Source organism: Bufo bufo, chromosome 3 (assembly GCF_905171765.1).
Source record: "Bufo bufo chromosome 3, aBufBuf1.1, whole genome shotgun sequence".
Classification (NCBI taxonomy): Eukaryota; Metazoa; Chordata; class Amphibia; order Anura; family Bufonidae; genus Bufo; species Bufo bufo.
Window position 1 is genome coordinate 339,138,432 of NC_053391.1, and position 27,423 is coordinate 339,165,854.

The following is a 27,423-nucleotide window of genomic DNA, read 5'->3' on the forward strand; positions in this document are numbered from 1 at the left end:
ATTGTATACCACGTGGGCTGGTTGGTGAATATTGTGGTTGTGTATTTAAGGCCATGTGGCAGTGCACAGCCGCCTCTGTTTACTGCGTACTGGCCGCGGATAATTGTAGGTGTGAACTGCACCCCTGTGACTTGTATCTTTTCCCTGTCTGTATGGAGGAATACTGTTTCAATGTGTGTTTACTGTGTGCCATTGTATTCCATGTGGGCTGGTAGCAATACATTGTGGATGTGTATCTAGGGCAATGTTTTGGTGGGGCAGTGCACATTTGCATCTGTTGTTTTCATACTGGCTATAGATTACTTGTGGGTGTTAAAGGGAACCTGTCACCGGGATTTTGTGTATAGAGCTGAGGACATGGGTTGCTAGATGGCCGCTAGCACATCCGCAATACCCAGTCCCCATAGCTCTGCAATCGCAAAAAAAAACTGGTTAAACTTGCATGCAAAACCATCAGCAGATCCTGACACAATCTGTATCGTTCATGTGAAAGAGGTCTAATTATGACAAGTTATCATTAAAGTAAATTATCAGTAATGGTGTTGTGCATGGAAAACATTGTGAGTTATAGACAGAAGTACAATATAATCACACCTATTGTTTTATTAAGCTAAATCCAAATGATAGGACACTCCTAGTGAAAAAGCCAAGAAATCACTGATATGCCGAGGATATGGTCTACATAAGCCTTCAGAAGTGAAATTACTTCTATATGAAGATGATCTGACTACAATACAGTCAAAAAAAGGCCAACATCATAGAATTTGTTCATTCCCAAACCATCAGTACTTTACTGAAAGGCACTTGCACGCCCGAGGGTGGATCACTGTAACATATGAAAAGAAGAGAAAAATCAGAAAAAGTTGTTATTTAAGAAAAATGCATTCATTCAATCAAAATCATACATATGTCATTCTCTAGTTTTACATAAATATACAGCTTTGTTTCAAACGGACAGATGTTTACTCCAACTCTCCGTTGCATCAAAATTATTCCTTCTGGTGCATTGGGTAGAAAAACAGGTCTAAACCTTAATGTAACATTACATGCAAGTAATGTGGCAAATTCGGTGTATTTTAGGACAAGGATTAGGCAAAATCACATTAGTAAAGTTGCCTTATAAGACTACTTTCACACTTGCGTTTTTGCCTGATCCGGCAGGGATCAACAAAAACGCTTCCATTATTGATAGTACAACCGGCTGTATCCGTTATGAACGGATCCAGTTGTATTATCTTTAAAGGGCTTCTGTCACCCCACTAAGCATTATGTTATTAATCATTTTCGTTCTGTAGATAAGGCAAAAAACGTACTTTTATAATATGCTAATTACCTGTCTACCAGCCAGTAGGGCGTCTACTTGCTGGTAGCAGCCGCAGAAAACTGCCCCCTCCTTCTGTTGATTGACAGGGCCAGCCCCGATCTCCTCCTCTGGCTGGCCCTGTCTGCATTTCAAAAATCGCGCGCCTGTCTTGATTCGGCGCAGGCGCTCTGAGAGAAGGAGGCTCGCCTCCTCAGCACTCCCTCAGTGCGCCTGCGCCGATGACGTCTTCTCTTTCGGTGATTATACTTTCAGTGGGATATTGACAGGCACTATCATGCTGCTGCTCTGGCACAGCCTGATAAGCCATACACTTCAGGAAGACCAGGGGGCCTTCATTAGGCCCCCAGCTGCTATGCAAAGACATCTGCACTCCACAATGTCAATCGCAGGGTGCTGATTCCTGTGAGAGGAAACTCCCTCCCTCTAAACCACTAAGATGCTACGGTTGCGATTGACCACTGAATCTAAGAGGTTAAATAGCCTCAATGTGCACATCTGCCGATCTGGACCATTATAGCAGTAGCCCAACTGTCATATAGGAACCGAGCTCCTGCTCTTTGCTACACAGGAGACCCGTACTAGGCTGCCATAAAAAAGGTGGTGCCTAGTTTAAGGACCATTAATGATCTCCATAGAAACACGTTTTGGCGGTAATTAATTAGTTAAATTCAAGGGTTTGCTTGCTTTTTCTTTATGCACTGTGGATGTTTACTCAATTCCAAAAGGATCACTTACTTCTCCTTGCAACTGTATATCTTTTTATTACACTGACCTACTTTATACATATGATCTACTGTACATTATAAACGCATTCAGGCTGCAAAAAAAAAGAAACTTAATATTCACACAGAAATTACTAAATTTAAACATCTTCAAAATCACCCTAAATCTCCGTTTTGAAAGAAGTGGTAGTATAAAAAACATGGATGCATCTACCTAGCTGTCCTCTTAATCGATAGTCTTGAGAACCGGCATTTTACAGGCACAGTCGTATTTCATATTAATTTGTAAGACCAGGAAAATGGCATCACATCTCCAAAAGAACTTTCTCTGCTGCAAATGTTTGCAAGTTATGCTTTCTTGAATTTTTACTTTGAATGTCCACTACTAGTCTGCAAAGTATTATCTAAATGAATTAGATTGTTTTTTTTTCTTATTTTCAAAGGGTCTATGCTCCCTGCTGCATTATGGATCTTTCATATTTCATCCTCATAGCAATGGGACCATGCTGTATGGTTCTGCTTTTATACAGACACACAAAGTTGTGGTACGCTCCGTCGGATGTTGTATTACCGAGATAGTCTCCCTCAAGCACTTCTTAGGTGGCACACAAATCACCGATGGGTTTGTAATATAGAGCCAAAGTGATTCTGTATGCAATTAATGTTACCTAAAATATACAGTATACACAGGTGGACATTTTGAACATTGTCCACAGCATTATGTGAAGTCTCCATATCAGAAGTAAAGGTTCTGATTTCAAATATTTCAACCATAAATCCCTGGATTAGTTACCTATCTCAAGCAATCAAGTAAGAAGTCCCAATTTTATTTATTTTCCCTTTTTAGATCCATTTAACAAATCAACCACCACATAATCCAGCCATAGATATTTCCACAGTTTACATTCATCTAGACATGGTGGATTCCCCTTTCTTATATTTACAGCTTGGGTATGAGAAGATCATTAGACAGACCTACATTGACCTGTATTATCCATATATGTAAACTAGGTCACCCTAAAGTCAGTATTTCCCAACTCCAGTTCTCAAGGTCCACCTACCGGTCATGATTTGAGATTATCCCACAGAATGAATAACTGAGGTAAATCCTGACACTAATTATATCACCTGCTGAATACTAAGGAAATCCTGAAAACATGACCGGCAAGTGGGCCCTGAAGACTGGAGTTGGGGAAACCTACCCTAAGTGATCTTTGCTCCAAACATATTTGGGTATTTGAATATTCCCATTACCTCAACTTCTTGCCTGCTTTTAAACTTTGCCCTGCGATGCCATGTTTTGGAGACAATATGTACACAATATTACGTATCCTACTAATGACTAATAGAGAGGTAAAATCATGCACCCATGAAGTGCATCATTTCCAAGCTATGACTTGATTATTTGCTCTTGCTGCAGCTGCCCGGAATTGGTTGAAAGTTCTTTTCTATGACAGATGAAACGCGTTTTCTCATCAGAGACTAACTAACTCTGGGATCCCCAAGCAAAAACACTATCTGCAGCTACCACCAAACAGCGCTGGCTGTATGCCACCATGCTGGATTACAACACTCTCTATAGTTTCACATTAGTATGGCTTTTGTTGTATTGTACAATCACATCCAGTAATAACATCATATATTATTGTGCCGTACACATTTATTAAGACTCGCATTTCTAAGCCAATCTTCATATACCTCAAGCCGCCAGATGATGCACTTAATTTATGACGAGACCCATGCCTCATCATAAATTAAGCACATCATCTGCCAGTTCATGCACCTTGATTGAAATTTATGCCTGCAAACTAGTCTAAAAGATGGTGAATATGCAGGGGCTGATGGCCCTACCAACATCACACCCCCACCATGCTCCCTTGGAAAACGGTGAGGGTGTTGTAAAAGTGCCACTTGTGCCAACACCACTTGGCCCTACACCTGAAATCTGGCGTAGAGCCATTGTTAATGAAATTGTAAAGTCGTCTAGTAGTAGGTTCCTAGTTAAGACTGGTAGTTCTGCACCCTCTATAGCTACAACACTAGCTCACCTCCTAAGTGCATCACCATATGTTATGTCATTCCTCAATAAAGTACTTAGTAGAATATTTGAACGCCCCCAAATAATTCTAATATAAAAACCTATTCTGTGCTAATAAAAGATGGATAGTAGCTACATGAATCAAAATGAAATTTATGGGTCGTCCAACAGCCTGCTCTTGAAAAAACTAGAGGTATATATTTAAAGGGAACCTGTCACCGGAATTTTGTGTATAGAGCTGAGGACATGGGTTGCTAGATGGCCGCTAGCACATCCGCAATACCCAATCCCCATAGCTCTGCGTGCTTTTATTGTGTAAAAAAACCGATTTGATACATATGCAAATTAACCTGAGATGAGTCCTGTCCCTAAGATGAGTCAGGAACAGGACTCCTCTCAGGTTAATTTGCATATATATAAAATCGGTTTTTGTACACAATAAAAGCACACATAGCTATGTGTATTATTTTTTTTAATTCCTCAGGGCCGCACCGCCGATCACCCCAGTCCCTGGTTCTAGTCGCCGGTGGCGGGGGGAGGGGGGCAGTAGGAGATGAGTGCTTCCATTGTAGAAGCGTTCATCTCCATATTCATTTGTATCGCCATCCTCAGGACAGCGATACAGATGCCTGTGCTGTGGCAGGGCAGGGGAGGGAGAGGCGTCTCCCTTCCCAGTTCTTCTGATAGGCCGCAGGCACTAATGCCTGCAGCCTATCAGAGGCCAGCTCAGGCGGAGCGATGACGTCATTATCATAGAGCCGCCTGAGCCGGGCAGCACACAGCAGGGACACAGGCCGGAAGAGGCCTGCATCACATCACTGTTAATGAAGGTAAGTATTAGTGGGGGTTTTTTTCTTTGTGGGGGAAGCTGGCACTATGGGGGCATCTGGCATTTCTTACAGCCCCATTTTTTTGGGGGTGGCACTCTGGGGGCATTTATTTCTCGCCCATTTTGGGGGGCACTATGGGGGCATTTCTTACTGGCACATTATGGGGAGGCACCATGGGGGAGAGGAGCACTATGGGGGCATCTGGGGGCTCTAAATGGAATTTTTTTTATTGGCACACTATGGGGGGCACTATAGGGGAGAGCAGCACTATAAGGCATCTGTTGGCACTATAGGGGCATTATTTGGGGGCACTATGGGGAAGTGGGGGCTCTAAAAGGGCATTTTTTATTGGCCCATTATGGGGGGCACTATGGCATCTGGGGGAACTAAGGGGGCATTTTTTACTGGCACATTATGGGAGGCACTATAGGGGAGAGCGGCACTATGGGGCATTATTTGGGGGCACTATGGGGGAGTGGAGCACTATTGGGGCATCTGGTGGCACTAAGAATGGGCATTTTTTACTGGCACATTATGGAGGAGAGGAGCACTATAGGAGCATCTGATGGGGGTATATTTCTGGGGACACTATGGGAAAGGGAGAGAGAAGCACTATGAGGGCATTTACTGGGGCACTATATAGGGGTATTTTATACTGGCATACATTATGGGGACATTAGCTCAACTGCGGGCACTAAGCTGGGGAATTTCATGTACTGTCATATTATAGGGAGAATTATTACTACTAGGGGGTATTATGCGGAGCTTTACCAATTCTGGGGGGCTATGAGGAACATGATTACTAGTATGGGCACTATAGGGGCATTATTACTACTAAGTGTGCTCTGGCAGAGAATTATTTCTATTGGTGGGATTTTGGGGAGGACTGTTACTTTGGGGGGCACCCTGGCATAGTATCAGCTTAGCACAATTATTTTTGGGGGACATTATCTTTATACTATTAGTGTCTGGGGCACTATCTGTGTGGTAGTAGTATTTCCAGTTGGACTGTTTCTGCAGTATAGTATTGGGGGTTGTAGGAAAGGGTGTTCAGAAGATGTGAAGATGATGGAAATGTGGGAAACTAATGTCTGTTTGTCAATCTCTGCAGAGACGGGAGATGGCTGAAAAATCATCAGGGCGGTCTGGTCTGAATGGAAAATATGAGGAAAGAGAATGTCTACAACAAAGGTGACATCACTGGATGTAATAGATATGTGGCGCTATGTAGGAGAGGAGATGCTCCGGCTCCTCCCCCTGCCATTTTCAGAAGGAGGATTCCGAGCTGGGTGAGGACGGCCAAAGGGGGCAGCAGACCATGGGCGGGTGGCAGATGGTGGGGGGAACCACAGGCCTTGAGCAGGATCTGGGGAGGGAGGAGAGCGGAGGAGCTTCCTGGCTGTAGCCTGCTGTTTATTGTATAATGTGAATCAGGCAGTGCAGCCAGGACAGGCCTCCCCTCTCCGTATGATGTGTAGAGACAGGCCTCAACAATAGAATTTCAGCTGTACAGTGTTTGTTGGGAGTGGCCTATTATATGTAGGAGGGGCTTTAAATAAAGGGCAGGGCTAAAAATCTTACGTGGCGCACTATGCGTGCCACATTTTTCCATTCCTACAGGGCTTTTAGAATTGGCCAGGAAAAAGAATCGGCACAGCACGCTATGCGTGCTGCATTTTTAAATATGAAGGAGGCTTTGAAAAATGGGCGGGCAAAAGAATTGGCGCAGCGCGCTACACGTGCCACATTGGGGGGCAGTAAATCAATGTGTTCCTGTATAAAATAAAATAAAATAAAAGTCTGCAAAAAAAAAATGGGCCACTTGACTGGATTTGTCCCCCAGGACTAAGGCTGCCAGCCCTCCCCTGGTCGGCGGTCCTGCGAAATTGGTGGGTTCAAGCCACATTCTTCTTATCTGTCTTCTTAACCATTTAATTCGGGAGTACCGATTCCAGTATTACAAATCTTTGGCAATATGTACAGCACATGCACTTTTAATTCCCTTTGTGAAACACCACAAAGAGGCCCATTGAGACTTATCCACCCAAGGCTCACGTATACGTAGAGATGGCCCTGAGTGTGACAGTTCATAACTGTACAGGGTGGGCCATTTATATGGATACACCTTAATAAAATGGGAATGGTTGGTGATATTAACTTCCTGTTTGTGGCACATTAGTATATGTGAGGGGGGAAACTTTTCAAGATGGGTAGTGACCATGGCGGCCATTTTGAATCCAACTATTGTTTTTTCAATAGGAAGAGGGTTATTCTTTCATGAGTTATTTACAAGTTTCTGACCACTTACAAAATGTGTTCAATGTGCTTCCCATTGTGTTGGATTGTCAATGCAACCCTTTTCTCCCACTCTTCACACACTGATAGCAACACCGCAGGAGAAATGCTAGCATAGGCTTCCAGTATCCGTAGTTTCAGGTGCTGCACATCTCGTATCATCTGAAGGCAATCGTCTATGCTGTGAAGATACGAGATGTGCAGCACCTGAAACTACGGATACTGGAAGCCTGTGCTAGCATTTCTCCTGCGGTGTTGCTATCAGTGTCTGAATAGTGGGAGAAGAGGGTTGCATTGACAATCCAACACAATGGGAAGCACATTGAACACATTTTATAAGTGGTCAGAAACTTGTAAATAACTCATGAAAGAATAAAGTTACGTTAAAACCAAGCACACCATTGTTTTTCTTGTGAAATTCCCAATAAGTTTGATGTGTCACATGACCCTCTTCCTATTGAAAAAACAAAAGTTGGATTCAAAATGGCCGACTTCAAAATGGCCGCCATGGTCCCCACCCATCTTGAAAAGTTTCCCCCCTCACATATACTAATGTGCCACAAACAGGAAGTTAATATCACCAACCATTCCCATTTTATTAAGGTGTATCCATATAAATGGTCCACCCTGTAGAAGATACATAGCGCAGAGGTAAGTTAGCTGATAAACATCGATGTTTATTGACATATACAACCATATATCAGTACAAAGTCTTTGCAATCATTGGACTTACTGAAAACTAGCCATTTAAAATACCTCAAGATTATAGGCTGCAAACAGTACAAAGTCCGTGTTTGACTGGCCCTCTCCTTAGATGCCCTTTCAAAGGACAGCTCCTATGTAATGTAATTGAACTTAACCATGTTCATGGACACTAACAGTAAAAGAAGAGACGGCTCCTTCTTATTCACTTAAATAGGAATGACACCTGCTCACCATTACAGTTGCAACGGCGAGCAGGTAAACAGTGAAGAGAAAGCAGCACTCGTATGAGCGATACTTTCGATTCCAACAGCTGATCAGCGGGAGTGCCAGGTGTCGGGCCCCCATCGATCTGATATTGATGACCTATCCTGAGAACATAAAAAAGCAGACAACCCCTTGTAGTATGGGAAAGAAAAATGCAGTGTGAGGAAAACTGCATCAGAGAAAGACCTTGACCTGTGAACTGCTACTGCAGCCATGCAACCTGTGAAAACTGTGGAAAGTGCACATGATAAGATCTACCATGATATGGTTACTGTAGGCTGGTATTAGTCTAGGTATAGTGTGTTTTATTCAGTAACAGTAATGGTGGTATCCAGTTACTATGTGGTGGTAGTATGTGGTCATAGTCTGGCGCTATTATTTGGATCTTATTTATATAGTGTTATATTGGTCTTTGAATAGTGGGTTTTGGTCACTAACAGTATGATTGTAATTAGAGATGAGCGAAGCAAGCTTCGGATGCTATATTCGAAGCCGCTTTGCTAAAAAATTTGTTAGAATACTGTACAGAGATTCGTCTCCATACAGTATTAGAATTATGGGCTCCGATTAGCCGAAGTAAGTTATTCATGAAGTCACGCGAGACTTCAATGAATAACTTCGGTAATTAAGTATTACAGTGAAAAACCACTTCAAAACTTTGAACTAAACTCGGCTTCGGTTCTGAGTGGTATCTTGGAACCGAAGCCGCGTTCGGTTCCAAGATTTTTCACTAACAATCAATCACCGAAGTTATTCAACAAAGTCGAGCGCGACTTTGTGAATAACTTAATTCGACTCATTAGAGCCCGTACATTCTAATACTGTACAGAGAAGAATCTCCGTACTGTATTATAACAATTTTTTTTGCAAGGTGACTTCGTATGTAGCATCCGAAGTCGCTTCGCTCATCTCTAATGGTAATATGTAAGGTGATAATATTTGCTTCTTCTATAGTGTAACTTTATGTCTGTAGTGTTGAGAGGCATACTATAATACACAGAGTAATATTTCATAGGCCCTACAGTTCATAACTGTAGAAGATATATAGTGCAGAGGTAAGTTAGCTAATAAACATTGATGTTTATGGACATATACCACCATATATAAGTACAAAGTCTTTGCAATCATTGGATTTACTGAAAACTAGCCAAAATACCTCAAGATTATAGGCTGCAAACAGTACAAAGTCTGTGTTTGACTGGCCCTCTCCTTAGATGCCCTCTCCTTAGATGCACTTTCAAAGGACAGGTCCTATGTAATGTATTTGAACTTTACAACCATGTTCATGAACACTAACAGTAAATGAAGACTGGTCTGTTTGTCAGTCACTTTAAAGGGATTCTGTCATGAGATTTGAGCCCTATAAGCTAAACATATGGCCATGTCCATACTAATAACATGAATCCTAAACTGCCCTTATTAAACCTGCTTGTGGCTCTATTAACCCCAAAAAATGGTTTTTATAAGCTGTCACTCACCTACCTAAGGTGTCCAAGGGGTTTTACGTTAACCCAGGGTGCCCGCCCGCACCCCTCGCCGTCTGGTGCCCAGCGCCGCCTTCCTCACCTCAGCCCTGCCTCCGCAATCCTCCCGTCCCTCTGCTAGATCCGGCGCCTGCGCACTAGGCTCAGCCTGATGTGCCGCGGACTCCTGGCAGCGGCTTCGTTGAGGGAAGTGCGCATGCGCCGGCCTGATGCGCATGCGCACTTCGCTCAACGAAGCCGCTGCCAGGAGTCTGCGGCGCATCAGGCTGAGCCTATATTACATCCAAATCAGGTGAATGGTTAAGGAATTAAAACAGTTTGCATATGTGCCTCCAACTTATTAAGGGACCAAAAGTAATGGGACATAATAATAATAATCATAAATCAAACTTGCACTTTTTAATACTGGAACGCATAGACTTCACCAGACGCTGGGTCTTATCCCTGGTGATGCTCTGCCAGGCCTCTAATGCAACTGTCTTCAGTTCCTGCTTGTTCTTGGGGCATTTTCCCTTCAGTTTTGTCTTCAGCAAGTGAAATGCATGCTCAATCGGATTCACGGCAGGTCATTGACTTGGCCATTGCATAACATTCCACTTCTTTCCCTTAAAAAAACTTTTTGGTTGCTTTTGCAGTATGCTTTTCCATCTGTACTGTGAAGCGCCGTCCAATGAGTTTTGAAGAATTTGGCTGAATATGAGCAGATAATATTGCCCGAAACACTTTAGATTTCATTCTGCTGCATTTGTCAGCAGTCACATCATTAATAAATACAAGAGAACAAGTTCCATTGGCAGCCATACATGCCCACGCCATGACACTACCACCACCATGCTTCACTGATGAGATGGTATGCTTAGGATCATCATGAGCAGTTCATTTCCTTCTCCATACTCTTCTCTTCCCATCACTCTGGTACAAGTTGATCTTGGTCTCATCTGTCCATAGGAGGTTGTTCCAGAACTGTGAAGGCTTTTTTAGATGTCGTTTGGCAAACTCTAATCTGGCCTTCCTGTTTTTGAGAATCACCAATGGTTTACATCTTGTGGTGAACCATCTATATTCCCTCTGGTGAAGTCTTCTCTTGATTGTTGACTTTGACACACATACACCTACCTCCTGGAGAGTGTATTTGATCTGGCCAACTGTTGTGAAGGGTGTTTTCTTCACCAGGGAAATAATTCTTCGGTCATCCACCACAGTTGTTTTCCATGGTCTTCCGTATCTTTTGGTGTTGCTGAGCTCACGGGTGCGTTCCTTCTTTTTAAGAATGTTCCAAACAGTTGTTTTGGCCACGCCTAATGTTTTTGCAATCTCTATAAAGGGTTTGTTTTGTTTTTTCCGCCTAATGATGGCTAGCTTCACTGATAGTGACAGCTCTTTGGATATCATCTTGAGAGTTGACAGCAACAGATTTCAAATGCAAATAGCACACTTGAAATGAACTCTGGACCTTTTATCTGCTCATTGTAATTGGGATAATGAGGGAATAGCACACACCTGGCCATGGAACAGCTGAGAAGCCAATTGTCCCATTACTTTTGGTCCCTTAAAAAGCAGGAGGCACATATGCAAACTGTTGTAATTCCTACACCGTTCACCTGATTTGGATGTAAATACCGTCAAATTAAAGCTCATGGTCTGCAGTTAAAGCACATCCAGTTTGTTTCATTTCAAATCCATTGTGGAATTTGTTGATGTCCCAATATTTATGGACCTGACTGTAAGTGGTTGGGCATCAGTGCACTCAATCTCTTCCACTTCTGGTGCAGGGCTATGTGCATGGTCCACGGAAACCCTGCCAGCAGAGTCATCAAAAAGAATAACAGATTGCTGCATGACTTGGGGCTCAGACTGCTTGCCTGATTTGCAAGGGGGTGAGTTGAAAGACAGATGGCCATGGGCTGTAGGTGCCAACTCTGATCTTTCAGCAGGGGACTGGGTGTCAAACAATGCGATTGAACTGTAGGCACTGTCAGCCCCCCAATCTACTATAGTCTGTACTTGTTCTGGCCTCACCTGATTCCTACTATCCTAAATGCAGTGTAGGCCGCAAATGTACTTTCTAGCGCAAAAGATGAGCATTTGTCACCCAACAATGTAACAGACGAATTAGTGAAATGTATTTCCTTGTCCACTATGTAGAGCAGGGGTATATCACAGGCAATAATTTGGGATTTTCACCTGACAATGTAACAGACAAATTAGTTAAATGTATTTCCCTATCTACTAGGTAGAGCAGGGGTATATCACAGCTAAAAATTGGTGAATTTTTTACCAGAAAATGTAACATCCAAATTAGTGAAATTTATTTACCTGTCTACTAGGTAGAGCAGGGGTATATCACAGCCAAAAATTGGTGAATTTCACCCGAAAACGTAACAGACAAATTAGTGAAATGACATAAAATAAAATAAAATACGTACAAATAAAAAAATAATAATCTTGATGTATGAGGTGGAGGTCCATATGGAGTAGGAGGTTGAGGAGGCGGTGGACGTAGCGGTGTAGGTAGAAGTGGCGGTGGAGGAGGACGAGGTTGCCAACACTGGTTTTTGGCTTTAATTGAATTTTTTTTTTTTTAAATTAGGGTACACCCCAACAGAATGGGAAATATCAACAATACAACAGTGAGCAATTGCGCTGTAGTATAACAATGGCTAGGTAAGGCTGGTATACATGTCTATTCTGCAGAAGGTACGGACAAGTCCTGTGGGATCCATGCCTGGTTCATTTTAATGAACGTGAGCTTGTCCTCATTGGCTGTTGACAGGCAGCTTCGCTTGTCTATGATAACGCCCCCTGCCGTGCTAAACACATGTTCAGACAATACACTGGCTGCAGGCAGGCCAGCACCTCCAAGGCGTAAAGGGCAAGCTCAGGCCATGTGCCCAATTTGGAGACCCAGAAGAAGAGGGGGCCGACCCGTCATTCAGTACGTGTAGGCGTGTACACACTTACTGATCCACCATGTTGCTGAAATGCTGCCTCCTACTAAGACGTTCCATATCAGCTGGTGGTGCTGGTTGTTGTGGCGTGCTGACAAAGCTTTTCCACATTTCAGCCATGCCAACCCTGCCTTCTGAGGTGCTGGTGGTGACCCAGCTGCATTGGCGACCTCTTCCTCCTCCTGTGCCTTCGTCTTGTGCTTCCACTGTGCCGCCGCTGTCAGGTGGGAATGCCATCAGCAGCGCGTCTACCAGCGTGCGCTTGTACTCGCGCATCTTGCGATCACACTCCAGTGACGGAATTAAGGACGGTACGTTGTCCTCTTGTAACGGGCATCCAGCAGCGTGGCCACACAGTAATCAGCACAAGTTAGAATGTGGGCAACTCGGCGGTCGTTGCGGAGACACTGCAGCATGTAATCGCTCATGTGTGCCAGGCTGCCCAGAGGCAACAACAAGCTGTCCTCTGTGGGACGTGTATCGTCTGTGTCCTCTGTATCCCCCCAGCCATGCACCAGTGATGGCCTTGAGCTTGTCTGGGTGCCAACCTGCTGTGAACACAGTTCCTCCTCCTCCATCTCCTCCTCCTCATCCTCCACCTCATCATCCTCCAGAACTGTGCCCTGGCTGGACAATTGTGTACCTGGCGTTTGTGGGTGCAGGAACCCACCCTCTGAGCCACTTGTGAATGACTGTACTGAAACCCTATAAAATGATCCATCTTCCTCCTCCTCCTCCTGTGCCACATCCTCTTCCATCATCGCCCAAAGCGTTTTTTCGAAGAGGCATAGAAGTGGGATATTAAGGCTGATAACGGCGTCATCAGCACTGGCCATGTTGGTAGAGTACTCGAAATAGTGCAACAAGGCACACAGGTCTCGCATGGAGACCTAATCATTGGTGGTGAAGTGGTGCTGTTCCGCAGAGCAACTCACCCGTCTATGCTGCAGCTGAAACTCCACTATTGCCTGTTGCTGCTCGCACAGTCTGGTCAGCATGTGCAAGGTGGAGTTCCACCTTGTGGGCACTTCGCATATGAGGCGGTGCGCGGGAAGGCCGAAGTTACGCTGCAGCGCTGACAGGCGAGCAGCAGCAGGGTGAGAACGCTGAAAGTGCGCACAGACAGCCCACACTTTCTGCAGCAATTCTGACATATCGGGGTAATTTTTAAGTAATCTCTGCACCACCAAATTCGGCACATGCGCCAGGCGAAGAATGTGCGTCAAACTGGGTAGTCCCAGGGCTGCTACGAGATTTCACCCATTATTGCACACCACCAGGCCGGGCTTCAGGCTCACTGGCACCAACCACTCATTAGTCTGTTTGTTCCATGCCCGTCCACAGCTCCTGCACGGTGTGGGGTTTGTCCCCCAAACAGAAGTTTTAAAACTGCCTACTGTCGTTTACCCCTGGCTGTGCTGAAGTTGGTGGTGAAGGTGTTACGCTGACCGGCTAAGGAGGCGGTAGAGAATGAGGAAGCAGAGTAGGAGGAGGAAGCAACAGGAGGCAAACTGAAACCTTCTGCAATCCTCGGTGGTGTAAGGACATGCGCCAAACTGCTATCCGCCTCAGGCCCAGCCACCACTGCATTTACTCTTGCTCTTAAGGAGATATAACTTCCCTGACCGTGCTTACTGGTCCACGTATCCGTAGTTAGGTGGACCTTGCCACAGATGGCGTTGCGCAGTGCACACCTGATTTTGTCCCCCACTTGGTTGTGCAGGGAAGGTATGGCCCGCCCGGAAAAGTAGTGGCGGCTGGGCACGACATACTGTGGGACAGCCACTGCCATAAGGCTTTCAAAACTCTCCATCTCCACCAGACGGAATGACAGCATTTCAAAGGCCAGTAATTTTGAAATGCTGGCATTCAGGGCCAGGGATCGCGGGTGGGTAGGGGGGTACTTCCTCTTCTGCACCAGTCTTTGGAAGATAGAGACCTGAACTCTTCCGTGGGACATTGTGGAGATGCTTGGTGACCCAGGTGGTGGTGTTGCTGGCAGATCCTCTGTTTGCGGGGTGGCAGGTGCCACTGTCACTCCAGAGGTGGATGAAGAGGTCGAGACTGCAGCAGATGAGGAAGCAGGAGGAGCCAGAGACCTTTCTTGGTTTTTGAGGTGTCTACTCCACTGCAGCTTGTGCTTTGCACTTAGATGCCTGGTCATGCAGGTTGTGCTCAGGTTGAGAACATTTATGCCTCGCTCCAGGCTCTGATTGCACAGCATGCAAACCACTCGTGTCTTGTCGTCAGCACATTATCTGAAGAACTGCCATGCCAGGGAACTCCTTGGAGCTGGCTTTGGTGTGCTCGGTCCGTTGCTGCGTTGGGCAGTAGAGGGCGTACTCCCTTTTCTGCTGTGCTGGTGGCTCTGTGCGACCAACGCCTCTTCCCCTGAACTACACAGGTCACTCGCATGACCTTGATTCCTTGTGGGGTTAAGGACCTCATCGTCCTCCACATCATCTTCCACCCAGTCTTCATGCAGCGTACTCAAGTTGTGTGTAATAGAGTTTCTGGGTGTAGTAGTGCAATGACACTAACCTGAGACGGCTGACTCTCTGCATAGGCAGGTGATGGTAAGAAAATGTTCGTGACGCCAGTGCCAATTAAACGGTGGCACGCCGTTTGCGGATAGCAGGAATAAATGAGGACCACCGTGATGTTAAAACAGAACTTCAACTTTAGTAGGTTTCATAGAGACATTAACGGAAGCGCAGTTCCTTTGCATACAGTCGATTTTTCAATACGGTTGATGCAGGCAATACAGATTGAGCAAGGTGACTACAGAGTGTTAAACACACAGGACTTGCAGTACAGGCAGCTTGCACTCTATCTCTGACTGATCCTGGAACATAGCAAATCTTCTCCAAGGCCCAATACCTTAACTCTGGCGTATATCCTTGGTTTTAGCTTTATAAAGTACCTCCTCTGTTATCTTGAGTACCTCTTGCTTTCCTGCGCTTTTGCCTCTGTCTCTCTCCCTCTTTCCTCAGACTCTAGAAGCTTCTGAATGGTGGTCTTCCTGTTTCTGCATAGATATATATTCAGGAGGGGAACCTTCTACTTGGATTCGGAACCCGGTTACAGGGACTGCAATACCCTCTCCTGGTCCGCAGGCTTCAGGCCTGGACTTGTCTCTGACATAGTCTAAGCTCCAGCTTCAGACTGCAGGCTGCAGCTTTAGACAGACACCTAGACTAGACTCCCTTAGACTGCCTTTTGCTTCCCTGTCTGGGCCTTATATAAACTAGGGCTCTCTAGCTCCCTCTAGTGAGTAGAAGGATATGACACCCCTAGCAGGCCTGTACATGCAAGTGTCACAGTAACAGGGAAATACATAACATTACATTACATGACAATTTATAAAGATGACATATACCAACTTCCCCATAAATAAGGGGGGACGACAGCACACCAAGTGACACTTTTGTAGTGACGGGCATTACAGTCCCCGTACACTACATTCACCCCTGCCCTCCTTGTCGGTCTGCACACTGCAGAAAGCCACCGCAGTTGACACCTGTGTTTCGTCATCATCTGAGATATACTGCGGTAGTCTTCCCATGTACTCATCTTGAAACATAAGTGGTTGGGCATCGGTGCACTCAATCTCTTCCACTTCTGAGGCAGGGCTATGTGGATGGTCCTGGGAAACCCTGCTAGCAGAGTCATCAAAAAGCAGAAGAGACTGCTGCATGACTTGGGGCTCAGATTGCTTGGCTGATTTGCAAGGGGGTGAGGTGAAAGACTGATGGACATCGGCTGCAGGTGCCAACTCTGATCTTTCAGCAGGAGACTGGGTGGGAGACAATGTGAAGGAACTGGAGGCACTGTCAGCCACCCAATCTACTATTGCCTGTACTTGTTCTGGCCTCACCATTCGTAGAGCCACATTAGGCCCGACCAAATAAAGCTGAAGGTTCTGTCGCCTACTCGCACCTGAGGAAGGTGTTTCACTTGTGCGTGTAGCTGGCACAGATCGACCATGTCCTCTCCCTGCAACAGGAGCTCCACCCGCAGCACCAAGACCGGGGCCACGTCCCTTATTTGACGCTCTCCTCATTCTCCGCAAATTTAGGATCTTGCCTAAAATGGGTGTTTTTTTAATAACAGAATATAACAGCAGTATCTAACGCATTCATTTCACACTGACAGATGCAGCAAAGGCCGCAGATGTAGGGTATTGCCAAAAATGGGTGTTGTTTTAAACCTAGAATATTATGGCAGGATTTCAAGCTTGTATTTCACACTGGCAGATGCAGCAAAGGCCGCAAATTTTTTATTTTGCCCAAAATGGGTGTTTTTTAATAACAGAATATAACAGCAATATCTAACGCTTGTATTTCATACTGAAAAATGCAGCAAAGGCCGCTAATTTAGTATTTTGCCAAAAATGGGTGTTTTTTTAATAACAGAATATTAATGCAGTATTTCAAGCTTGTATTTCACACTGACAGATGCAGCAAAGGCCGCAAATTTTGTATTTTGCCCAAAATGGGTGTTTTTTAATAAAAGAATATAACAGCAATATCTAACGCTTGTATTTCATACTGAAAAATGCAGCAAAGGCCGCTAATTTAGTATTTTGCCAAAAATGGGTGTTTTTTAATAACAGAATATAACAGCAATATCTAACGCTTGTATTTCATACTGAAAAATGCAGCAAAGGCCGCTAATTTAGTATTTTGCCAAAAATGGGTGTTTTTTTAATAACAGAATATTAATGCAGTATTTTAAGCTTGTATTTCACACTGACAGATGCAGCAAAGGCAGCAAATGTAGTATTTTGCCCAAAATGGGTGTTTTTTTTATAACAGTATATAACAGCAGTACCTAACGCTTGTATTTCACGCTGACAGAAGCAGCAAAGGCCGTAAATTTAGTATTTTGCCCAAAATGGGTGTTTTTTTAAAATAACAGTATATAACAGCAGTATCTAACGCTTGTATTTCACACAGAAAAATTCAGCAAATGCCACTAATTTAATATTTTGCCTAAAATGGGTGTTTTTTTAAACCCATAATATTATTGCAGTATTTCAAGCTTGTATTTCACACTGAAAAATGCAGCAAAGGCCCCATATGTAGGGTATTGCCAAAAATGGGTGTTTTTTTAGACCCAGAATATTATGGCAGTATATCAAGCTTGTATTTCACACTGACAAATGCAGCAAACGCCACAGATGTAGGGTATTGCAAAAAATGGGCGTTTTTTTTAAACCCAGAATATTATGGCAGTGTTTCAAGCTTGTATTTCATGCTGACAAATGCAGCAAAGGCCCCAGATGTAGGGTATTGCCAAAAATGGGTGTTTTAATCATGTGTCACGCAACATTTTGTCGCACCAATGTCGAGCAACGATTTTTATAATGATAGGCTATGGTGTCGCACTGCGAAATACTGTGACTGCAAAACGACAGTCGCAAAAAAAAATTCATCTTTTGGGAATATCTCCGGAACAGAACGTCCTAGAGAGCTGAGACCCGGTCTAAAACCTTTCCGGACACCTGATGTACCTGTGTGCCAAATTTGGTGAAGATCTGTCTAGTCGTTTGGTCACCCTTAAAGAACAGACAGACAGAAACTAATTTTTATATATATAAAAGACTAGCAGAAGGTAGATAACGATAACTTAAAGATATCGACAGTTTCCCCCTATAACATTGACCTCAACAGTGGCCGCCCCTTTAACATTGACCTCCACAGTGCCCGCCCCTTTAACCTCTTGGGGACATATGGCGTACCGGTACGTCAGGAGTAGTTCCGATCACCGCCGCGCGGCGGGCGGTGATCGGAACTGGGTGCCTGCTGAAATCAATCAGCAGGCACCCTGGGACAATGCGCGGTTTACAGTTTACCTGCGGTTTGCGGCATTTACGCGTGGTTGCGGTGGTGATCGGAGGTGCCATCGGGTCCCCGTGCTGGTGTAATGGGGAACCGATGGCATGGGAGCTTCAAAAGGGACATGGTGTCAAAAAATCAGTCCAGCAAAATCTGCCTTCCAAAAACCGTATGGCATTCCTTTCCTTCTGCGCCCTGCCATGTGCCCGTACAGTGGTTTACGATCACATATGGGGTGTTTCTGTAAACTACAGAATCAGAGCCATAAATATTGAGTTTTGTTTGGCTGTTAACCCTTGCCTTGTAACTGAGGAAAAAATTATTAACATGGAAAATCTGCCAAAAAAGTGACATTTTGAAATTGTATCTCTATTTTCCATTAATTCTTGTGGAACACCTAAAGGGTTAACAAAGTTTGTAAAATCCGTTTTAAATACTTTGAGGGGTGTAGATTTGCAAAAAATGGCCTGGTCCTTAAGGTGAAAATAAGCCCGGTCCCTAAGGGGCTAACAGTGCCTGCCCCTTTAACAGTGACCTCCACAGTGCCCGCCCCTTTAGCATTGACCACCCCTTTAACAGTGACCTTCATAGTGGCCGCCTCTTTAAAAGTGACCTTCACAGTGCCCACCCCTTTAACAGTGACTTCCACTGTGCCCACCACTTTAGCATTGACCACCCCTTTAACAGAGACCTCTACAGTGCCCGCCCCTTTAAAAGTGACTTTCACAGTGACCGCCCCTTTAACAGTGATGTTCACAATGACCGCCCCTTTAACAGTGACCGCCCCTTTAACAGTGACCGCCCCTTTAACAGTGACCGCCCCTTTAACAGTGACTTTCACAGTGACCGCCCCTTTAACATTGACTTTCACTGTGACCGCCTCTTTAACAGTAACTTTAACAGTGACCGTCCCTTTAACAGTGACTTTCACAGTGACCGCCCCTTTAACAGTGACCGCCCCTTTAACAGTGAATTTCACAGTGACCGCCCCTTTAACAGTGACTTTCACAGTGACCGCCCCTTTAACAGTGACTTTCGCAGTGACCACCCCTTTAACAGTGACTTTCGCAGTGACCGCCCCTTTAACAGTGACTTTTACTGTGACCGCCCCTTTAACCCCTTAAGGACTCAGCCCTATTTCACCTTAAAGGATAACTGTCACATTTAGACCCTAATTTAAATTTTCATATATGTAGTTACTAATAACATTATATTCCAGAATCAGTTTCTATTAGACTGACTTACCCCATATTTAATAAGATTCAGCCCTTAGCAACCAGTCTGCAAAAAACTGCAATTTCACTATTCAGTTAAGATGGCCACCAGGGGCGTAGCGTGGGGGGGCCAGGGGGGCCGTTGCCCCGGGCGCCAAATTGTAGGGGGCGCCAGGCAGAAGGCAGTAAAATGAGGGTGATGGAAGCCTATGGCTCCAATCCCCTCCGTTCCGCCTGGCCTGAAGCTTTAAGACACAGTAGAGCGGCGCAGGAGTTCAGGAGATCGCGATTATATCACCGTGACCTCCTGCGCCGGGTCTCTCGAGATGACGCGATGACGTGGCGCAGGAGGGCAGGGTGATGTGTTCCTGACCGCCTGCGCCGGGACGCCCAAGCAAAGACTACAAGAGGTGATGAAGAGAGGTGAGTATTTTTTATTTTTTTATGTAAGTACTGGGGGCACTATGGAGGTGGGCAGAAGAGATACAAAGGAGGCCGGTATATTTAGAAAGAATGGGCACCGTTTTATATTATACAGAGGGGCCATGATACATTATACAGGGGGCCATTATATATTATAGTTATACAGTGGGGCCATAATATATAATAATTATACAAGGGGGCCATTCAATATAATAATTATACAAGGGGCCATCATATATTATACATAGGTGCCATTATATATTATAATTATACAGAGAGGCTATTAATAATGGGCCCTCTGTATAATTCTAATATATAATGCCCCCCCTGTATAATTATTATATATTATGGCCCCACTGTATAACTACTAATAATTATACAAGGGGGCCATTATATATTATAGTTATACAGAGGGGCCATTCAATATAATAATTATACAAGGGGCCATCATATATTATACATAGGTGCCATTATATATTAGAATTATACAGAGGGCCTATTATTAATAGCCTCTCTTTATAATTATAATATATAATGGCCCCTATGTATAATATATAATGGCCCCTTGTATAATTATTATATTTAATGGCCCCTCTGTATAATATATAATGGCTCCTTTGTATAATTATTATTTATTATGGCCCCTCTGTATAACTATAATATATAATGGCCCCCCTGTATACAAACCGGATTCCAAAAAAGTTGGGACACTATACAAATCGTGAATAAAAACTGAATGCAATGATGTGGAGGTGCCAACTTCTAATATTTTATTCAGAATAGAACATAAATCACGGAACAAAAGTTTAAACTGAGAAAATGTACCATTTTAAGGGAAAAATATGTTGAATCAGAATTTCATGGTGTCAGCAAATCCCCGAAAAGTTGGGACAAGGCCATTTTCACCACTGTGTGGCATCTCCCCTTCTTCTTACAACACTCAACAGACGTCTGGGGACCGAGGAGACCAGTTTCTCAAGTTTAGAAATAGGAATGCTCTCCCATTCTTGTCTAATACAGGCCTCTAACTGTTCAATCGTCTTGGGCCTTCTTTGTTGCACCTTCCTCTTTATGATGCGCCAAATGTTCTCTATAGGTGAAAGATCTGTACTGCAGACTGGCCATTTCAGTACCCGAATCCTTCTCCTACGCAGCCATGATGTTGTGATTGATGCAGAATGTGGTCTGGCATTATCTTGTTGAAAAATGCAGGGTCTTCCCTGATAGAGATGACGTCTGGATGGGAGCATATGTTGTTCTAGAACCTGAATATATTTTTCTGCATTGATGGTGCTTTTCCAGACATGCAAGCTGCCCATGCCACACGCACTCATGCAACCCCATACCATCAGAGATGCAGGCTTCTGAACTGAGCGTTGATAACAACTTGGGTTGTCCTTGTCCTCTTTGGTCCGGATGACATGGCGTCCCAGATTTCCAAAAAAAACTTCGAATCGTGACTCGTCTGACCACAGAACAGTCTTCCATTTTGCCACGCTCCATTTTAAATGATCCCTGGCCCAGTGGAAACGCCTGAGCTTGTGGATCTTGCTTAGAAATGGCTTCTTCTTTGCACTGTAGAGTTTCAGCTGGCAATGGCGGATGGTACGGTGGATTGTGTTCACTGACAATGGTTTCTGGAAGTATTCCTGAGCCCATTCTGTGATTTCCTTTACAGTAGCATTCCTGTTTGTGGTGCAGTGTCGTTTAAGGGCCCGGAGATCACGGGCATCCTGTATGGTTTTACGGCCTTGACCCTTACGCACAGAGATTGTTCCAGATTCTCTGAATCTTCGGATGATGTTATGCACAGTTGATGATGATAGATGCAAAGTCTTTGCAATTTTTCGCTGGGTAACACCTTTCTGATATTGCTCCACTATCTTTCTGCGCAACATTGTGCGAATTGGTGATCCTCTACCCATCTTGGCTTCTGAGAGACACTGCCACTCTGAGAAGCTCTTTTTATACCCAATCATGTTGCCAATTGACCTAATTAGTGTTAATTGGTCTTCCAGCTCTTCGTTATGCTCAAATTTACTTTTTCCAGCCTCTTATCGCTACTTGTCCCAACTTTTTTGGGATTTGTTGACACCGTGAAATTTTGAATCAACGTATTTTTCCTTTAAAATGATACATTTACTCAGATTAAACGTTTGATCTGTCATCTACGTTCTATTACAAATAAAATATTGACATTTGCCATCTCCACATCATTGCATTCAGTTTTTATTCACAATTTGTTTAGTGTCCCAACTTTTTTGGAATCCAGTTTGTATTATATATAGTGAGCCCTCTGTAATATTAGGATTAGAGTTGAGCGAACACCTGGATGTTCGGGTTCGACGAGTTCGGCCGAACTTTCGAAAAATGTTCGGGATCCGAACTCGACCCGAACTTCATCCCGAACCCGAACCCCATAGAAGTCAATGGGGACCCGAACTTTTGGGCACTAAAAAGGCTGTAAAACACACCCGGAAAGGGCTAGAGGGCTGCAAAAGGCAGCAAAATGTAGTTAAATCCCCTGCAAACAAATGTAGATAGGGAAATGATGAGTTAACATAAAATAAATAAAAATTAAACAATATTAATTGGAGTGAGGTCCCATAGCACAGAATCAGGCTTCAAGTCACCCACCAATGGAGAAGGTCACTTACTATTATTTTGACCACAGCACCCAGACAAAGGAGAGAGGTCCCACAGCAGAGAACCAGGCATCATATCACCCACCACAGGAGTAGGCCACCATTTAGTTACTTTGACCCCTACACCCAGACGGAGGAGAGAGGTTACACAGCAGAGAATCAGGCATTTAGATCACCCACCACAGGAGTAGGCCACCATTGAATCAGACCCCGGCAACCATGTCAGATGGCACAAGCATAAGCTTTATATCAATCAGCACAGGAGAAGGCGACTTTGACAGACTTTGACCCCTACACCCGGACGGAGGAGAGAGGTTTCAAAGCAGAGAATCAGGCATTTAGATCACCCACCACAGGAGTAGGCCCCAATTTAATGGGACCCCGGCAACCATGTCAGATGGCACAACCATCAGCTTCATATCAAACAGCACAGGAGAAGGCGACTTTGAAAGACTTTGACCCCTACACCCAGACGGAGGAGAGAGGTTTCACAGCAGAGAATCAGGCATTTAGATCACCCACCACAGGAGTAGGCCCCCATTGAATCAGACACTGGCAACCATGTCAGATGGCACAACCATCAGCTTTATATCAATCAGCACAGGAGAAGGCGACTTTGAAAGACTTTGACCCCTACACCCAGATGGAGGAGAGAGGTTTCACAGCAGAGAATCAGGCATCATATCAACCACCACAGGAGAAGCCACCATTTAGTTACTTTGACCCCTGCACCCAGGAAGAGGAGAGAGGCACCACAGCACATATTCTGGCATCATATCAGCCACCACAGGAGAAGCCACCATTGAGTTACTTTGACCCCCGCACCCAGGAAGAGGAGAGAGGCACCACAGCACATATTCTGGCATCATATCAGCCACCACAGGAGAAGCCACCATTGAGTTACTTTGACCCCTGCACCCAGGAAGAGGAGAGAGGCCCCACAGCACATATTCTGGCATCATATCAGCCACCACAGGAGAAGCCACCATTTAGTTACTTTGACCCCTGCACCCAGGAAGAGGAGAGAGGCACCACAGCACATATTCTGGCATCATATCAGCCACCACAGGAGAAGCCACCATTTAGTTACTTTGACCCCTGCACCCAGGAAGAGGAGAGAGGCACCACAGCACATATTCTGGCATCATATCAGCCACCACAGGAGAAGCCACCATTGAGTTACTTTGACCCCTGCACCCAGGAAGAGGAGAGAGGCCCCACAGCACATATTCTGGCATCATACTAACCACCACAGGAGAAGCCACCATTGAGTTACTTTGACCCCTGCACCCAGGAAGAGGAGAGAGGCCCCACAGCACATATTCTGGCATCATATCAGCCACCACAGGAGAAGCCACCATTGAGTTACTTTGACCCCCGCACCCAGGAAGAGGAGAGAGGCACCACAGCACATATTCTGGCATCATATCAGCCACCACAGGAGAAGCCACCATTGAGTTACTTTGACCCCCGCACCCAGGAAGAGGAGAGAGGCACCACAGCACATATTCAGGCATCATATCACACACCACAGGAGAAGGCCTCTTTCAGTGATTTAGGCCTTTGGACCCAGACAGAGGAGAGAGGCACCACAGCACATATTCTGGCATCATATCAGCCACCACAGGAGAAGCCACCATTGAGTTACTTTGACCCCTGCACCCAGGAAGAGGAGAGAGGCCCCACAGCACATATTCTGGCATCATATCAGCCACCACAGGAGAAGCCACCATTTAGTTACTTTGACCCCTGCACCCAGGAAGAGGAGAGAGGCACCACAGCACATATTCTGGCATCATATCAGCCACCACAGGAGAAGCCACCATTTAGTTACTTTGACCCCTTCACCCAAACAGAGGAGAGAGGTTCCACATCAGAGAATCAGGCATCATATCAACCACCACAGGAGTAGGCCACAATTTAATGGGACCCCGGCAACCATGTCAAATGGCACAACCATCAGCTTCATATCAATCAGCACAGGAGAAGGCGACTTTGAAAGACTTTGACCCCTACACCCAGACGGAGGAGAGAGGTTTCACAGCAGAGAATCAGGCATTTAGATCACCCACCACAGGAGTAGGCCCCCATTGAATCAGACCCTGGCAACCATGTCAGATGGCACAACCATCAGCTTTATATCAATCAGCACAGGAGAAGCCACCATTGAGTTACTTTGACCCCTGCACCCAGGAAGAGGAGAGAGGCCCCACAGCACATATTCTGGCATCATATCAGCCACCACAGGAGAAGCCACCATTGAGTTACTTTGACCCCCGCACCCAGGAAGAGGAGAGAGGCACCACAGCACATATTCTGGCATCATATCAGCCACCACAGGAGAAGCCACCATTGAGTTACTTTGACCCCTGCACCCAGGAAGAGGAGAGAGGCCCCACAGCACATATTCTGGCATCATACTAACCACCACAGGAGAAGCCACCATTGAGTTACTTTGACCCCTGCACCCAGGAAGAGGAGAGAGGCCCCACAGCACATATTCTGGCATCATATCAGCCACCACAGGAGAAGCCACCATTTAGTTACTTTGACCCCTGCACCCAGGAAGAGGAGAGAGGCACCACAGCACATATTCTGGCATCATATCAGCCACCACAGGAGAAGCCACCATTTAGTTACTTTGACCCCTTCACCCAAACAGAGGAGAGAGGTTCCACATCAGAGAATCAGGCATCATATCAACCACCACAGGAGTAGGCCACAATTTAGTTTATTTGACCCCTGCACCCAGGAAGAGGAGAGAGGCCCCACAGCACATATTCTGGAATCATATCACACACCACAGGAGAAGGCCTCTTTCAGTGATTTAGGCCTTTGGACCCAGACAGAGGAGAGAGGTCAGAGATTAGCTTCATATCCCCCAGCACAGCAGAAGACCGCTTTATTTGACTTAGGCCTCAGCACCCAGACAGAAGACAGAGGTAGCATGGCAGAGGTTATGGCTTCATGTCACCCGTTAGTTTAACCGGCCACTTTCATCTGGTTAGGCCCCGGCGCCCAGACAGAGAAGAGTTTCATTCAACTGTGGGTTTCATAAAATTTGTATCAAATAAAGAAGTGGCCCGTAGCACAACAAGACATGTTTTAGGCAGTTAATAAGGACTACTCTGCACAAGGGAGGGACAGGTCCTGTGGGATCCATGCCTGGTTCATCTTTATGAAGGTCAGCTTGTCCACGTTGGCTGTGGACAGGCGGCTGCGCTTGTCAGTAATGACGCCCCCTGCCGTGCTGAATACGCGTTCAGATAAAACGCTGGCCGCCGGGCAGGAAAGCACCTCCAAGGCATAACATGCTAACTCTGGCCACGTGGACAATTTCGAAACCCAGTAGTTGAATGGGGCCGAACCATCCGTCAGGATGTGGAGGGGTGTGCAGACATACTGTTCAACCATGTTAGTGAAATGCTGCCTCCTGCTAACACGTTCCGTATCAGGTGTCGGTGCAGATAGCTGTGGCGTGGAGACAAAACTTTTCCACATTTCTGCCATGCTAACCCTGCCCTCAGATGAGCTGGCCGTGACACAGCTGCGTTGGCGACCTCTTGCCACTCCTCTGCCTTCACCTTCCACCTGTTCCCCTGTGACATGTGGGAATGCTCTCAAGAGCGCCTCTATCAGCGTGCGCTTGTACTCGCGCATCTTACGGTCGCGATCCAGTTCAGGAATTAAAGTGGGCACATTGTCTTTATACCGGGGATCCAGCAGGGTGGCCACCCAGTAGTCTGCACACGTTAAAACGTGGGCAACTCTGCTGTCGTTGCGCAGGCATTGGAGCATATATTCGCTCATGTGGGCCAGGCTACCCATGGGTAAGGACAAGCTGTCCTCTGTGGGAGGCGTATCGTCATCGTCCACCGTATCCCCCCAGCCACGCACCAGTGATGGGCCTGGGCTGCCACCCCGCTGTGAACTTGCGTCATCCTCGTCCCCCTCCACCTCCTCCTCCTCATCCTCCTCGTCCTCCAGTACAGTGCCTTGGCTGGCGACTTGTGAACCTGTCCTCTGCTGCTTAAACAAACCTCCCTTTGAGCCACTTCGAACAGACTGGCCCGAAAGTGTTAGAAACGAGCCCTCATCCTCCTCCTCCTCCTCCACCTGGGCCACCTCCTCTAACATCATTGCCCTAAGTGTTTTCTCAAGGAGACATAGAAGTGGTATTGTAACGCTGATAACAGTGTCATCGCCACTGGCCATGTTGGTGGAGTACTCGAAACAGCGCAGCAGGGCACACAGGTCTCGCATGGAGGCCCAATCATTGGTGGTGAAGTGGTGCTGTTCGGCAGTACGACTGACGCGAGCGTGCTGCAGCTGAAACTCCACTATGGCCTGCTGCTGCTCGCACAGTCTCTCCAGCATGTGCAAGGTGGAGTTCCACCGGGTGGGCACGTCGCATATGAGGCGGTGAGCGGGAAGGCCGAAGTTCCGCTGTAGCGCAGACAGGCGAGCAGCGGCAGGATGTGAACGGCGGAAGCGCGCACAGACGGCCCGCACTTTATGCAGCAGCTCTGACATGTTGGGGTAGTGGTGAATGAACCTCTGCACCACCAAGTTCAGCACATGCGCCAGGCAAGGGATGTGCGTCAAACCGGCTAGTCCCAGAGCTGCCACGAGATTTCGCCCATTATCGCATACCACCAGGCCTGGCTTGAGGCCCACCGGCAGAAACCACT

At 45.7% G+C, this 27,423-nt stretch overlaps 1 protein-coding gene across 1 annotated transcript in view; it reads right to left on the bottom strand.

Moving 5' to 3' along the window:
- Positions 1-627: 627 nt before the first annotated feature.
- LOC120993403 overlaps positions 628-27,423 on the bottom strand; it is a 140,422-nt gene continuing 113,626 nt past the window's right edge. The window contains exon 8 of the mRNA XM_040421909.1: positions 628-826. Within this exon, the coding sequence (XP_040277843.1) occupies positions 769-826 (58 nt within the window). The 3' untranslated portion in view covers positions 628-768. The remainder of the gene's footprint in view (positions 827-27,423) is intronic.